Below are 14,479 nucleotides of genomic sequence, written 5' to 3'. Positions count from 1 at the left end.
ACATATAATACAATTAACAAGGCAGGTATCTTTATCCCACTTTTTTTTTTTTTTTAAATTTTTTTTTTCAACGTTTATTTATTTTTGGGACAGAGAGAGACAGAGCATGAACGGGGGAGGGGCAGAGAGAGAGGGAGACACAGAATCAGAAACAGGCTCCAGGCTCTGAGCCATCAGCCCAGAGCCTGATGCGGGGCTCGAACTCACGGACCGCGAGATCGTGACCTGGCTCAAGTCGGACGCTTAACCGACTGTGCCACCCAGGCGCCCCTATCCCACTTTTATAGTTGGGAAAACTGAGTCTAAATATCTTTCCCTGGGTCCTTATAAGTAGCCGGTCTGGTGGTCCATCCCAGGTCTGTGTGATGCCAAACCCTGTGCTTTTCACCGCTACATACACTGCCTCTGTATCTCAGACTGGCTTTATTTTGTTGGTTGTATTTAAACAATAATGAGTTAAGGAAATTCTCTGAACTTGGATTTCAGTTTTCCCTTAACTTTTCTAGGTTTCAGTTTTTCCCTCTGTGAAAGTAAGAATTGAATTGTACTAGAGGATCTCCAGCATCCCTACTCACTCCTACACTTACTTGGTTGTATTAATTCTGTGTAACAAATGTCCTAACTAGGTCAGTGTAACAGCTATTCCAAATTTTCTTGACTGTATGCTTTTAGCATTTTGAGTTGCAAAGATGAGAAGAAATCGCTGAGATCTGCATAATTCTAATTTCCATCCATAAAGTAGCAATTACCCATTAGTTCAGCTCATCTCTCACTAGCTCAAACATGCCAACACTGCATGCCAGAAAATGTAGAAGAGAAAGAGTTGAGTATAGTGTGTATGTTGGATTCAGATCCTGTCTTTTCATTTACTCATTTATTTCTGACATTAGCTGTTTTGTTTTGCTCCCAGATTTCACAGACTGGGAACATAATTTCTAATAGTTTTTGCTGCTGTGGCTCAATGTGGAAGTATGTTGTCTTGGAAAGTTCATTGAAGTTGGTGCAGACCAACCTTGTTCTGAGAAAATGTACTACTTACAGCATGTGGCCTTGAGGTGGTCACTTAATGTCTCAGGCTTATGGAGTTGCTTCTGAGGGTTGAACATGATCCATAAAGATATTGTCCTGGCACATAGTACATGGTCAATGTATGAGCTCAGTTACTATAGCCATTAATATCTATATCCATATATATATATATATATATATATATGGAGAGAGGGAGAGGGAGAGGGAGAGAGAGAGAGAGAGAGAGACACACACAAATGATCCTGATTAATTTCAAAGAATCCTTTGAAACTTAGGACAAATGAAGCCAATTTCCCTGATTAAGTTAAACAGAATAAATAAATCCTTTCCTAATGGAAAATATATTTGTCCCTTTTAAAATTTTGTCTGTGAATACCAAAATATAGTTCTAAAAGTCTAAATGTCTTCCAAGTACCTACCGTCTGCCCAGTTCATTGTTTTCATATCTGTTTGTCATTGACATTATTCTAAACCACATTTCAGTTTGAATTATCCTAAATCACTTCCTGGACTGGAGAGAGCCCCTTGGACCAATTTATAGTCAGGACAACTCTTTGTAAAAGGACAGATCTCCATGATGGGCACAACATATTCGTTCTAATCAAATTGAACTGCTGCAAAACTAGTAAGAGACAGCTTGAGGTTCATCATTAAGTTTGTCCGCATTGTACACCTGAAAAATGCAGACAGGTACGCAGATACCCCCAGTCGATTGCTTGAGAGGGCCACATGGAGTTCTCTAGAATTCTTAAAGGACATACTTGACTTATGCAAAGTAATTATTTCAAGATAAACCGAGAGCAAGTGCATACTGGCTCCTAAAATGCCTGTGAGTGTGATAGGAGCACATTTGCAGTAATTTTAAAGGAAGACACTTGATTCCATTTATTTTAGAAATCATAGCTCATTATTTTTGAGTACTGTGAGGTTCAGACTTGTTTTGGGGCAAGAGAAAAGGCTGTCTGCAGGGAACATGTGTGTTACATTACAGTCTGGCAATCCTAGACACTAAAAAAGGAATAATAAGGAAAGGTAGCTTGCCACATTGCTCAGTGACTTTTAAGTGTGTATTCTAATAAAAGTCCAGAAAATGCAGAAACTGGAGGAGCCAAAGGCATTATCCCAATCATCTCAGGGGAGTAGTCTTGCCATTTTCCTGACTTATGATTCCTTCTACTTTCTGGAAGAAGAGAGTTTCTCCACTGCAGAGGAACATACAAATTGGCTGTTGTTTTGCCTTTCTTTTACTTTCCTTTTATATTCTTGCTGAATTCTCTATTTGGGGGCTTTTAGAAATAATGGTAAAAACAATAACATTAGCAATAATAATAACAGTAGCAACAGCAACACCTTATTGGTCCTTACTACAGGGACACACATTTCTAGTCAGATTTTAAATTTTTTTTTTTTTCAACGTTTATTTATTTCGGGACAGAGAGAGACAGAGCATGAACGGGGGAGGGGCAGAGAGAGAGGGAGACACAGAATCGGAAACAGGCTCCAGGCTCCGAGCCATCAGCCCAGAGCCTGACGTGGGGCTCGAACTCACGGACCGCGAGATCGTGACCTGGCTGAAGTCGGACGCTTAACCGACTGCGCCACCCAGGCGCCCCTCTAGTCAGATTTTAAATACAGAACCCTATTTCTCTGTTACAACAGTTCTACAAGATAAGAGTTATCCACAATTTCATAATTAAACAGCTGACGATAGTGCAGGATCACTCAGTTATAAATGGCAGATCCCGTATTCAAACCCAGCTTTTTCTGATGCTAAGATGAGCTCAGAACTGTGTGCTAAAATCTCAAACTATAACATACGGGATATTTCAGTTATGTTCAGATAAGTTTTAGAAGTATGTTGCTCTTAAACTTGCTGAGAGGTTGCTAAATGATCCCCCATGGCCTTCAACTGGCTCTGAGAATCTTGCTCTGAGAGTCTTCTAGAGAGGACAGCATATATGTTCATTGTGGAACACTTTTTTCACAAGTATTTCATAGGATACTTGAGGGAAAACTGGATTAGACTAAAGACCACACAGAATCTGTCTAGAATATATGATCTCTGATACCTGTGCCATAACCCAAAGAATGATGTTGAATGATGCCTTTGCTAAACTAGGACACTAATCTAATCAGCAGGGTGTTTGTTAGGATAAACAGAGTCGCCTACATCAGCAGGACTTCCAGCATTTGGTGGGGATAGATTTGTTTAGTAGAGACTCAGTCCATGCTGTCACCTTCCCAGGCCACCAAAACATGACATTTCAGGTGTAGCTTGAGAGTTTTGCTCTGGTCATGTGCTGCCTGAGAATTGCCTTAATTTTTCAGGTGTTATTTTGTTCTTATGGAATATTGGTGTTTTTATTTGGATAGTTTGAGCCACTTTAGAACCAGAGAATCATATCAATTTTAATCTGAAGAACGCATTAGGAATTCATTATTCAATTTCCTCACTAATCAGTGTGGAAACTGAGGCCTGACACAGTAGAGTATTATAGCAAGTAGGACTAGGATTCCAGCCCTGGATATGCAGGCCTGTGTTCTCTCTTCCATCTCTGTGACTTGGTCGTCTCTCCCTTTAAATAGTATCTGTCAAATGGATTGTCTTGGATATGGGTGAGAATCAGTCAGGAAGGTCATCCTAAGGAAAATCTCTTTGTGAGTATTGACTCTGACAACCTGCTGACCTTCTTGCCATGAGACACAAATATATTCTGTTATGAGAAGTAGGACTCTATTTGCTGAAATGCAAGCATCTGTATTTTGGGAGAAACAAGAAGAAAGTGCTATCAATTGATATTTGGTCTTGAAAACTGAAAAAAAAAATTTCAGTTTTCTTGAGACCTGAAAAAATTCCATTTTATTCTATCTCAGAGGGAGTGGGTCCTTTTTATCTGCTAGCAGAACTGAGACAGGACCAGTTGCCTGGACTTTTATCCTAATTGCATTGATGCCTGTGTCATTGCATTTCAGTATTAACCCCCACAAAGTACCTCTCTCAAATGAATAGCTCAATATCCCTGATTGCCACGTGGGCCAGGAAGATTAACCCAAGAGAGAAGTTATAGGCAGTGAGCTGTGAATGTCTACTCTTACTGTTACCTGATTGATCTAAACTATTTCTGTCCCCTGGGATTCATTTTACATTATCTACTATTGTCTGTTATCTATGTCACCAGAAATTTTGAATATTGGAAAAATTTTTAAAAGAATTATGATGAAAGCTGGAAACTCTTTTGCTACTGAAGGTTTTAAACAGAAGTAATGATACTGTTTTCTTTTATGAATAGGCTATTCACAGAATGTAAGTTTATTTTTTCACAGTAACCTTTTTTTTTTTTTTTGGAGGGGGGTCTGGAAAGTAAAAAATGGTGTGTTATACATTTCTGCAACCAAGTTGGCTCATTTTAAGTGTATATTGACTCTTTATGTATAACGTGGAACCAATAAAAAAACAACAGACTAAAGTTGCTTGTAATCATGGGTGTTGGCTATTTAAAAAAAAAAAGCTTCATGCATATGGTTACTGGCAACTTGAAAGTGTCACGAACTGAAAATGGAAACCATACAAAGTGAGGAGGGTAAAGAAAAGAAGCTGTGAGGAAACTATAGTGATAAATGTGTTCATCCTCCTCTGAGCTGAATCGTTATTTATAGCCATTAAATAACGTCTTCCCCTTTTCCAATCAGGACAGCAGCACAATATATACAACGCACATTTCCTATTTGGAAATCTACAATGAATGTGGTTATGATCTGTTGGATCCAAGACATGAAGCCTCCAGTTTGGAAGATTTGCCGTGAGTAGCAGAACAACAAAGAATGGGGGAAATTACTTTCAGATGTTCCTTTCAATTGTTTTCTTTGAAACTTTTTATGTTTCTGGTCTCAATCATAATTAACAAATACTGGATAACAGAATCTTTTTTGTAATATAATGGATATTTTTTTTCAGTTATGACAAATAGACAGCAATGATGGGAGCTAAAATTGCTTGAAACCCATTTCTTGGGAAAATCTCTTTTGGAGTTGGTACAAGAGAGTGCACTGAATGTTCTCGGACCCGGGGTAGAGTGGACTAGTGGGATATGCTGGTACTGCTTTACCTCTGCGGAGTCAGACCCTTTCCTCCTTCATTTGTGGCCTTTGTCTGAAGAGGGAGTTCAAATTAGGGCTCAAGCAGCAATGAGAGACTGAAAGAGAGAAAATAAAACTTTGTTTTCCCTGTTGCTTCTCTATTGTAAGACTGACCCTGAAAATCATTTGGTCAGATTGGCACTGATTGCTGCATGACTGAAATATAAACAGAGTCTTCAGAGCTTACCTACTGAGTAAGTTACCCTGCCAGCGTTTATTACTCACTGCTTGTTTGAATATCTGCCTGAATTACATATTAATTGATAATATTTCATATCCTTTTGTCCAGACATCTTCATATATCAGAAGTTGGTAGGGATGCCTAGGTGGTTCAGTTGGCTAAGCCTCCGACTTGTGATTTTGGCTCAGGTCATGATCTCATGGTTCATGAGATCAACCCCCGCATTAGGCTCTGTGCTGACAATGCAGAGCCTCCTTGGGATTCTCTGTCCCCCTCTCTCTGCCCCTCCCCTTCTCTCTCTCCTCTCTCTCTCTCTCTCTCTCTCTCACTCTTAAAAATAAATAAATGAATAATAAAAATAAATAAAATAAATTTAAAAAGTTGTTATAGCCAAGAAAATGTATTTTAATTTTCTTAATATTCTAAAGCAATTTAAAAACACATATTAATCCTCTACCACAAAGATCAACAACCAATTGCTGGCTTGTTCTGGTTTGCAAAAGAAATAAGGAAATAATAAAGAAAATAAATTATACTCTTTACATCATCTTTGTATGTATTCTTCCTTTAATATTGACAGGGAGTTTTTATGTATCTCTTTTATGCCAATTGTATTCATTAGAGAGAGTTAGGAAAGGGGATTATTGTTGGTTTCTAAATATGTTAATTAAAGAATATAAGAAGAGAAAGGAAAGATCTGACTCCATGGAAGAAATTGGTCTTAAGGAAACTATTGGAATTAAGTTTACAGAGAGGTAAAATGTTCCTCAGAGGAAGGTTAGAAACAGCAACATTAAAAATATGAAGATGTAGTCAGAAAGGCCATGTGTTGAGGAGTCATGTGAGATAAAAGCAGAAAGGCTAACAGAAGCCAGCTTTTGAGGTACTTGAATGGTGGGCTTTTGCTGTGAGATTGATTATTACTCTAATAGGCTTTTAAATTAATTTTCTAGCCTCCAGTCTAACCTGTGTACCTCTAGGCTAAATCCGGATTAAAATTGCTTTTAACAAGTCATATCTACACTGAAGAACTTGAAACCTGCTTAGCAATATTCCAGAAATGAAAGTCTTGGCTATGACAAACATGGAGGAAGAGAAAGAAGTTTGAGAGATAACGCATAAAAAAAATAAATAGATGATAATTAGCTAGCTAGTTAGATAGAAATCAAATAAATTGATTATGCCTCTCACCTTGGATTTGATTGGATTTGAAACAAAGGTGAATTACAGCAGGTTGGTTCTCTGTATTTTACTGATTGAGAAGAGTAAACTCAGAGAGGTATGACTTTTCCAGGGTGTCAAAACTAATCTGTTAATTGTAGAGCAAGAATTAAAAACCACAAGGGCATCTAGGTGGCTCACTCAGTTGAGCATCCGACTTTGGCTCAAGTCATGATCTCACTGTTGGTGAGTTTGAGCCCTGTGTTGGGTTCTGTGCGGACGGCTTAGAGCCTGGAGCCTAGTTCAGATTCTCTCTCTCTCTCTCTCTCTCTCTCTCTCACACACACACACACACACACACACACACACACACACAAAATAAATAAACATAGGGGCGCCTGGGTGGCTCAGTCGGTTAAGCGTCCGACTTCAGCTCAGGTCACGATCTCACGGTCTGTGAGTTCGAGCCCCGTGTCGGGCTCTGGGCTGATGGCCCAGAGCCTGGAGCCTGCTTCCGATTCTGTGTCTCCCTCTCTCTCTGCCCCTCCCCCGTTCATGCTCTGTCTCTCTCTGTCTCAAAAATAAATAAAAAGTTAAAAAAAAAAATTAAAAAAAAAACAAAATAAATAAACATTAAAAAAAATTGAAAACTACATACTCTCACTTTCATGCCAGAGTAGCAAAAATAGCTTCAGGATTTTACCATGGGGCCCAGAGAATTGGAGTCATTGACTAAAAAGGTGATTTCTGTTAGAAAACTTGATTGGGTGGTGGTATTGAGTTTCATATACATAACTTTGGTGGCTAAGAGTACCTTACTAGATGTTTACAATAACTTCCTCAGAGGTAGGAAGTATGCCTTACCTGAGTTGGTAGTCTCTCTACCACTAGGCCAAAGTAAGTTCTTAAGATTTAAAAAAATTATCTGTTAAATTGAAACTGTAAAGTAGAATTTTTGAAGATGAAAATATAAAGGAACAACAGCATGAGCTCTGTGAATCAGAGTCTAATGGACATACTTGGGTGCAACCTGACTATGAGAACTAGGAATGAGAAAAGTCGTTGACTTCTAAGAGAGGCAGTGTAATGTATAGTCAAGAGCACTTGATTAGAAGTCAGGACATTTGGGTTCTAGTCCCAACCCCTCAATCTTAGATACATTTTTTCACTTTTCTGGGTTTCTCATGGTCTATAAAATGTGGGCGTTGGGTTATATAATATTTAACAGACTTTTAGAGGTCAAAGATTGGCGACCTCACAGAATAGGACTTCTTTGGTGACTCTTTTCCCCTTCACAAAAAAATAAGAAGTGATGTAGATATCTTGTATTTTCCTCCTAGAAAGGAGCCTTCTGCCTCTTGAAAGCAAGGACAATGCTTTAATTCACTCTGTGTCTCTGTGTTTCCTGATATGCCTGGCATTTAGTGGTGGATCTCAAGGTCGATCAGATTGTCTCGGTAGATGTCACTAGCTTTCTACCTTAAACTACGGCTCTTCTTTGGTAGCTTCATCCTCTTGTTGGAGAATGAGTTCACTGACTCAAGTCAGAAGTGACCTCAATTACAAAACAGATGTTTTCAGTGAACTACTGCCCTCCCCCATACAAAAGTGGACAGAAAGATGTTCTTCTTACATTTTGGAATATAATTACATGAAAACAAATCCATTAAAATAAAAATGAAAAGATTCTCATTATGAAAGAAGACTCCCATATCCCAGGAGTATAGCTTATTTACTTCAAATATATTCAGTACAATTGAATTCAAAAACAATTCAAGAACAGCATAGTCTTTTGGTGTGGGGATGATGGGATTTGACTGGTATTGAGTCTGCTGGTTTTCTGGGGATTTTAGAGAGTTTGCCTTTTACTAAGACTATCAAGTAATTCTTTGTAATAGAATGTGACTTTTGCTGTACCTGGATTAGATTAAGAGTATGTACTGTTAATCTGGTTTCATACACTCTTGAACTGGGATGAGTTCTAACCCCACAATCTTATCCATCTGATTGACTGGTTTCATTGTTGTGAGCTGGAATGTCCCAAATACTCTGACTGTGATCCAAAAATAATAGGCAAAGTGTCTGTTGACTTTGGTTCTGTCTTGTGGTCATCCATTTGAGGGACAATGGCAAGATACACATTGTATCCCTTTGACATTCTTATACGTGGCATAACCATGTCTAATCAAATTCAAGGTCAATATGATGTTGCACAACAATAGCCATCAGTAACAGGTTTCTTACTACTGAGCAACACAGCTTCCTCCAAATCACCTGCTGGACGTTCTTCTCATGGGGCACTCTGTCTTTTCTGATCCTTGTTTTTTTACACTCTAATGAGTTCCAACTCTGCTGTTACTGAAGCATTTGCCTATAGACTGCCTGTGGACTTTGTATATATAATGTCAGGGGATTGGACTAAAGTCAATTGCTTCTTTCAAATGTTGCTGTAGTCATTTGGCAAGGAGTTTTTAGATACAACATTAAAAGCATGATCTGTGAAAGAAGAAATAGATGCGTTGAGATTCATTAAAATTAAAAACTTCTGCTCTCTGAAAGACACTGTCAAGAGAATAAAAAGACAACCCAGAGACTGAGAGCAAATATTTACCAAACACATATCTGATAAAGGACTTACATCTAAAATATACAAAGAGCTCTTAAAACTCAGCAACAAGAAAACTAACAAGCCAATGAAGAAATGAGAAAAAGCTCTGAACAGACAGCTCACCAAAGAAGCTAAGCATCTGAGAAGATGCTCCACATCATCTGTCATTTGGGAATTGCTAATTAAAACTACTATGTACCTACTAGAATGGCAAAAACCTAAAAAACTGGCAATACCAAATGCTGACAAGAATGTAGAGCAGCTGGAATGCTCAGTCATTGCTGGAGGAAATGCAATATGCTACATTTTATTTATTTATTTATTTATTTATTTATTTATTTATTTATTTATTTATTTGTTTGTTTGTTTGAGAGAGAGCGTGTGCATGCATGCCCAAGTGAGGGAAGGGCAGAGGGAGAGGGAGAGAACCTCGAGCAGGCTCTACACTCCACTGAGCAGGCTCTACACTCCACGCAGAACCTGATGCAGGACTCAATCCCATGGCCCTGGGGTCACTATCTGAGCTGAAATTAAGAGTCAGACGCTCAACCAACTGACCCACCCAGGTGCCCTGGTATAGCTATTTTAAAAGATGACGTCAGTTTCTTAAAAAACAAACATAGTTCTTAGGATAGGATCCAGCAGTTATACTTCTGTGTATTTAACCAAATAAATTGAAAACTTATGTCAGTACAGAAACCTGCCCATGAATGGATATATCAGCCTTATTCATAATTGCCAAGAGCCGGAAGCAACCAAGATGTCCTACATTAGGCAAATAGAAGAACAAACTGTGATACATCCGTGCAGTGGAACATTATTTGGCAATAAAAAGAAAAGCGCTATTAAGCCACAGAAGACACACAAAGTCTATATACTGTATGATTCCAAGTATTTGACATTGTGGAAAAGGAAGAACTATAGATACAGTAGGAAGAGCACTAGTTGCTGGTGGTTGGGATGGGGAAAGATACAGGGATGAATAGGTGAAGCACAGGGGACTTTTTGGGCAGTGAAACTATTCTATCTGATAGTATAATGGTGGGTCACTTGTCCAAACTCATAGAATATATACCACCTAGAGTGAACCCTAATAGAAGCTATGGGCCTTTAGTTAACAAAACAACAGTAGCGAAAAGGAACGAACTATTCATACATTTAACAGCTTGGATGAATCTCCAGGGAATTACACCGAGTGAAAAAAGCCAATCCCAAAAGGTCATATGGTGTATGATTTATTTATGTAATATTTTTTAAGTGACAAAATTATAGAACTAGATAACAGATGAGTGGTTGACAGGAGTTAGGGAGGGAAGTGGGGATGGTTATACAAGGCCAGTGAGAGATCCTTATGGTCATGGACTGTTCTGTTTCTCAACTGTGACTGTGGATACACAAAACTACTCATGTGATTAAATCCCATAGAACTAAACACACACACACACACACACACACACACACACACACAACTGGGACATCTGAATAAGATCAGTGGATTCTATCAATGTCAGTGTCCTAGTAGTGATATTTTAATATAGTTTTACATGATGTTATCATTGGGAAAAACTGGGTAATGGGTACATTATTTCTTATAGCTGCATGCAAATCTACAATTTTCACAAAACAAGTTTAATTACAAAATAATTGTCTATATATTTGTGTGTATATATATATATACATACACACATGTATTCAATGCATTCTGTATTTAGCAATTTAAATGAAAATAAAACATCTATTTTTGAAAGTCTTTATGTCATATGCTATAAAGAGAATATAGTTAGAATCTAAGTATGTCTTATGGAGTAAAACAGTATAACTACTGGTCTTAACCATAGGGAAAATAGTCACCTTACTTAAGTGTAATTTTAGTATTCCTAAATAGGGATGCATAATGCATTTAAGTTTCCAAAGATGGTCATGGTTATTACTGTTAGCAAAAAGTCAGTAAACTCCAGCATCCAGTATTGCAATCTCGGCTTTGTTGTAAAATAATTTGTTGCCAAAGGAAAACAAATAGATGGATGTTAAATTTAATTCATCAAATTGCTATGCCCACTGGATATGAAACACTCTTAAGTGTTGCAGGAGTTACAAAAAAAGATGAATGCAGTGTCTGCCCTCATGGCTTACATTCTAGTCATGTGGAATCATTCATTTATTCAACAAACATTTATAGAGATCCATCTTGATTCCACATACTGTGCTAGGTAGGCACTGACTTTACTGACATAGTCTTTACTTTTCCTGGACCTCACAGCAGAGTGGGGAAAACTAGTATAAAATAGCATAAGGTAGAATATGAAAAACATCATAAGAAAGGCACAAAGAATGACTAGGGCTTAAAGGAGGAAGAAACGACATCAGATCAAGTGATGTCTCTCTCCCAGAGAAGGTGGTACATGAGATAGTCCTTGAGGGAAGGTGTAAGACTTGGGGCAGTGGAGTGTGGCCTTCATGTGGAAACAAAGGGAAGAGCACTGAGCTTGTTCTGTGACGGTTAATAGACCTGTTTGGACCCCAGGAAGGGAGTAGGTGAGAACATTGAGACAGAAAAGTAGGAATGCCAGGATTTGGCAGGAAGGTGTAGCCCTCAGAGATTTTTATTCAAGGGTAGAGCAGCTTGGAACTGCCTTTTAGGAAGAAAAATCACTCAGTAGCATGTAAGGCTAGAATGAGATGGATGGGAGTCAGACCACAGAGCATTGTGGGAAGTTATTAGGATCATCTTGTTGGCAGTGGGAGTAAAAAGGAGGGACAGAATTGGAATACATAATCCAGTGGCTTGAAATTTAACTATGTGTGAAAATATAACTATGTAGGAGAATCACCTAGATGTTGTTTAAAAAAGCAGATTGTTGGCCCCCACCTCCAGAAAATTCAAATATGTTTGAATAAGCAGCCCAGGTGATTCCAATGCAGGTGGTCTGTATTAATCCCTTCCCTCATCCACTTAGGAAAAGTTCTTTTTAGAGATACCAGAAAAAAATCTCTCCATGAGGGAAATGGGCACCTGTTGTGTGCTGGTCCCTATCCTAGGGACTTTAAATGCAGTATCTCATTTGAGGAGGTAGGTATCATAATCTATGCTTTATGGATGACTAACCTGAGGTTCACTTAGATAGTGTGATATTTCCCTAAGATTCCATGTCTGCCAAGAGATGGACCAGGATATTTACCTCCGTCCATCAAACATCAGACCTGGGGGTTCTGGTGCTCTTGCCCAGGAGATCCATGTTGTATCCTGGCATTCCATCTGAGCTCTGAGAAGACTGTGTTTCTGGGCTTCTTCAGGGCTCTGGAACCTCTTGTGTGAGCCACAACTTTGAGTCCTTCTCAGCTCTGTCTGTTTTGTGTTGGACACTCTGCAAGGCTCTGCGAGTACCTCAAAGGGGGCTAGTTTAGTAGAATAGACTCATAAAATGATAATTTCAGACTTACGTAGTAAGTGATAAGATGCCCTGGGTTCTTTAAGGGCATGAGGGAAGATACTGATTTCCACCTGGGAGTTCAGAGAAGGCTGGAGAAAAACTCTGCCTCATTATGGTCTTCAACCTCAGCTAAGCCCTCAGCCTGCTAAGCAGTGTCTTCATACACCCAGTGATTTTTCTCCCAGTCCCCACAATAGTTACATCAAATGTCCGTCTCTTTTGTCACACACTGTGTGCCCCAATCCTTTTCCACGCCACTTGTATCCTCACCTCAGACAGACTATCGAAGCTGCCAAATAGGAATTACCCCAACTTGCTGCCTCCTACCCTGCTTCCCACTCACCTCCTTCCCTCTAGCCCCAGGAAAATGTCCTTTTGAAAGCCAAGCTTTCCACTTATGTCTAGGACTCTCCTTGGATTGGCCACAAATCTACTTTATTTGGCCTACACATTTCATGTTTAAAATTTTTGAATTTAGTGCCTTTAGCTGAAGCATACATCTTTCAGTTCTTATTCCTACCTGTTGTATTATGTTTTTTTTCATTTGTGTTATTTTTCTGGTCCCATTGAGCATTTGAACAGATTCTGGACCTATAAGCATAGATCTCAAAGTTAAAACGAACTCCAGTCTTTTCTTCAACTAATTTCATTACTGATACAGCTGGGAGGCAACTTCTTGAGAAGCAGCGGTGCTGTTCTCTGGGATGATCTGAGCAAGTGACCAGTGACTTATACTCTGTGTATAAGTCACTTATACTGTGTATGGTCACTTATACTCTATGTCCTTCATGGATTGGCCAGGAACTGTGTTTCTTAGAGAAATGGGACATTGTCAGTGACCATAGCAGAAGGAATAGAGAGCCTTTCCAGCCTGAAAATGACACACTTCTACCCAAAGCCTGTCCTTCTAGCGTAATCTCAAAAGGCAAGTTGACTTCCCCTACTGTGAATGGCTGGTTGAAAGAAATCATTCTCAACATCTGAAATGTCTTATATAGGAGGCTGTCTTTGTCAGCTCAGCTACGAGAACAATGTACCATAGACTAGGTGGCTTAAACAACAGACACTTATTTCTTACAGTTCTAGAGACTGGGAAGTCCCATATCAAGGAACTGGCAGATTTGGTTCCTGGTGAGAGCTGTCTTCCTGGGTAATAGATAGCTTTCTTCTTGTTATGTCCTTACATGGTGGAGAGAGAGAGAGAGAGAGCACGCATGTGCTCTAGTCTCTTTCTCTTCTTATAAGGGCACTGATCCCATCATGGGAACCCCATCCTCATGACCTTATCTAAACCTTATTTGGTGTAGTCTGATAATTTTCCAATCTGTTTTAAATTTTGAGTATAAAAGCAAAACCATAGGATTACCTAAAAAAGTGTTGAATAATTTGGCTTGCTTGGTCACTCTGTTCTATCACTCTGAAGAACACACGGGGTTTGGAAACACATCTGACTATTACAGCTCAACTAATAGAGAAAAAGTAATTAAAATTATTTGAGAATGTCAATATCATATACACCGAGCATTTACTAGATGCCAGAAATCTCAGTGAGCTCTTTGAGGCATTATAAGGAATTTAAACTGTATGCTTACCCTCAACTTAACATTTAGTTGGAAAATGCAGCATGCACATGAAACACCTCAGGAAACTTTTACAAAATACAACTGCTGTCAACTGTCCAGTTAATAATGTGTGTACATGCAAAAAAGGCATACAAGTCATTTAAAGTTATAGTAGTCTTATGAATAGAGCCACGTCAACCAATAATCCCCTGTCATAGCCCACTTCCTCAGTGATTTCCTAATTTTATTGGCATAAGCCAAGACCAAAGTTCTGACTGCGCTAAGATCTGGCCTTGCTGCTGAGGTGGGAGTAGTGCTGAGTCAGCCTAGAGGGAGGACACATGGGGAAGAACCTTTTGAATGAAATCTA

General features: G+C 38.9%; 1 protein-coding gene across 3 annotated transcripts in view; it reads left to right on the top strand.

Annotated features, from left to right (window-relative positions):
• The window catches only part of KIF6 (kinesin family member 6), a 392,154-nt gene that overhangs the window by 81,577 nt on the left and 296,098 nt on the right, over positions 1-14,479 (top strand). For 2 of the 3 annotated variants that reach the window (XM_045498079.1, XM_045498078.1), the window contains one exon: positions 4,720-4,829. In XM_045498079.1, the coding sequence (XP_045354035.1) occupies positions 4,720-4,829 (110 nt within the window). Of the gene's footprint in view, positions 1-4,719; positions 4,830-13,666; positions 13,672-14,479 lie in introns of those variants that run through there. The other variant, XM_045498080.1, reaches the window with a different exon arrangement.

The sequence above is a fragment of the Leopardus geoffroyi genome, chromosome B2 (genome assembly GCF_018350155.1).
Source record: "Leopardus geoffroyi isolate Oge1 chromosome B2, O.geoffroyi_Oge1_pat1.0, whole genome shotgun sequence".
NCBI classification, from domain to species: domain Eukaryota; kingdom Metazoa; phylum Chordata; class Mammalia; order Carnivora; family Felidae; genus Leopardus; species Leopardus geoffroyi.
The sequence above is the reverse complement of the archived record's forward strand: the minus strand, read 5'-3'. Positions and strand labels throughout refer to the sequence as shown.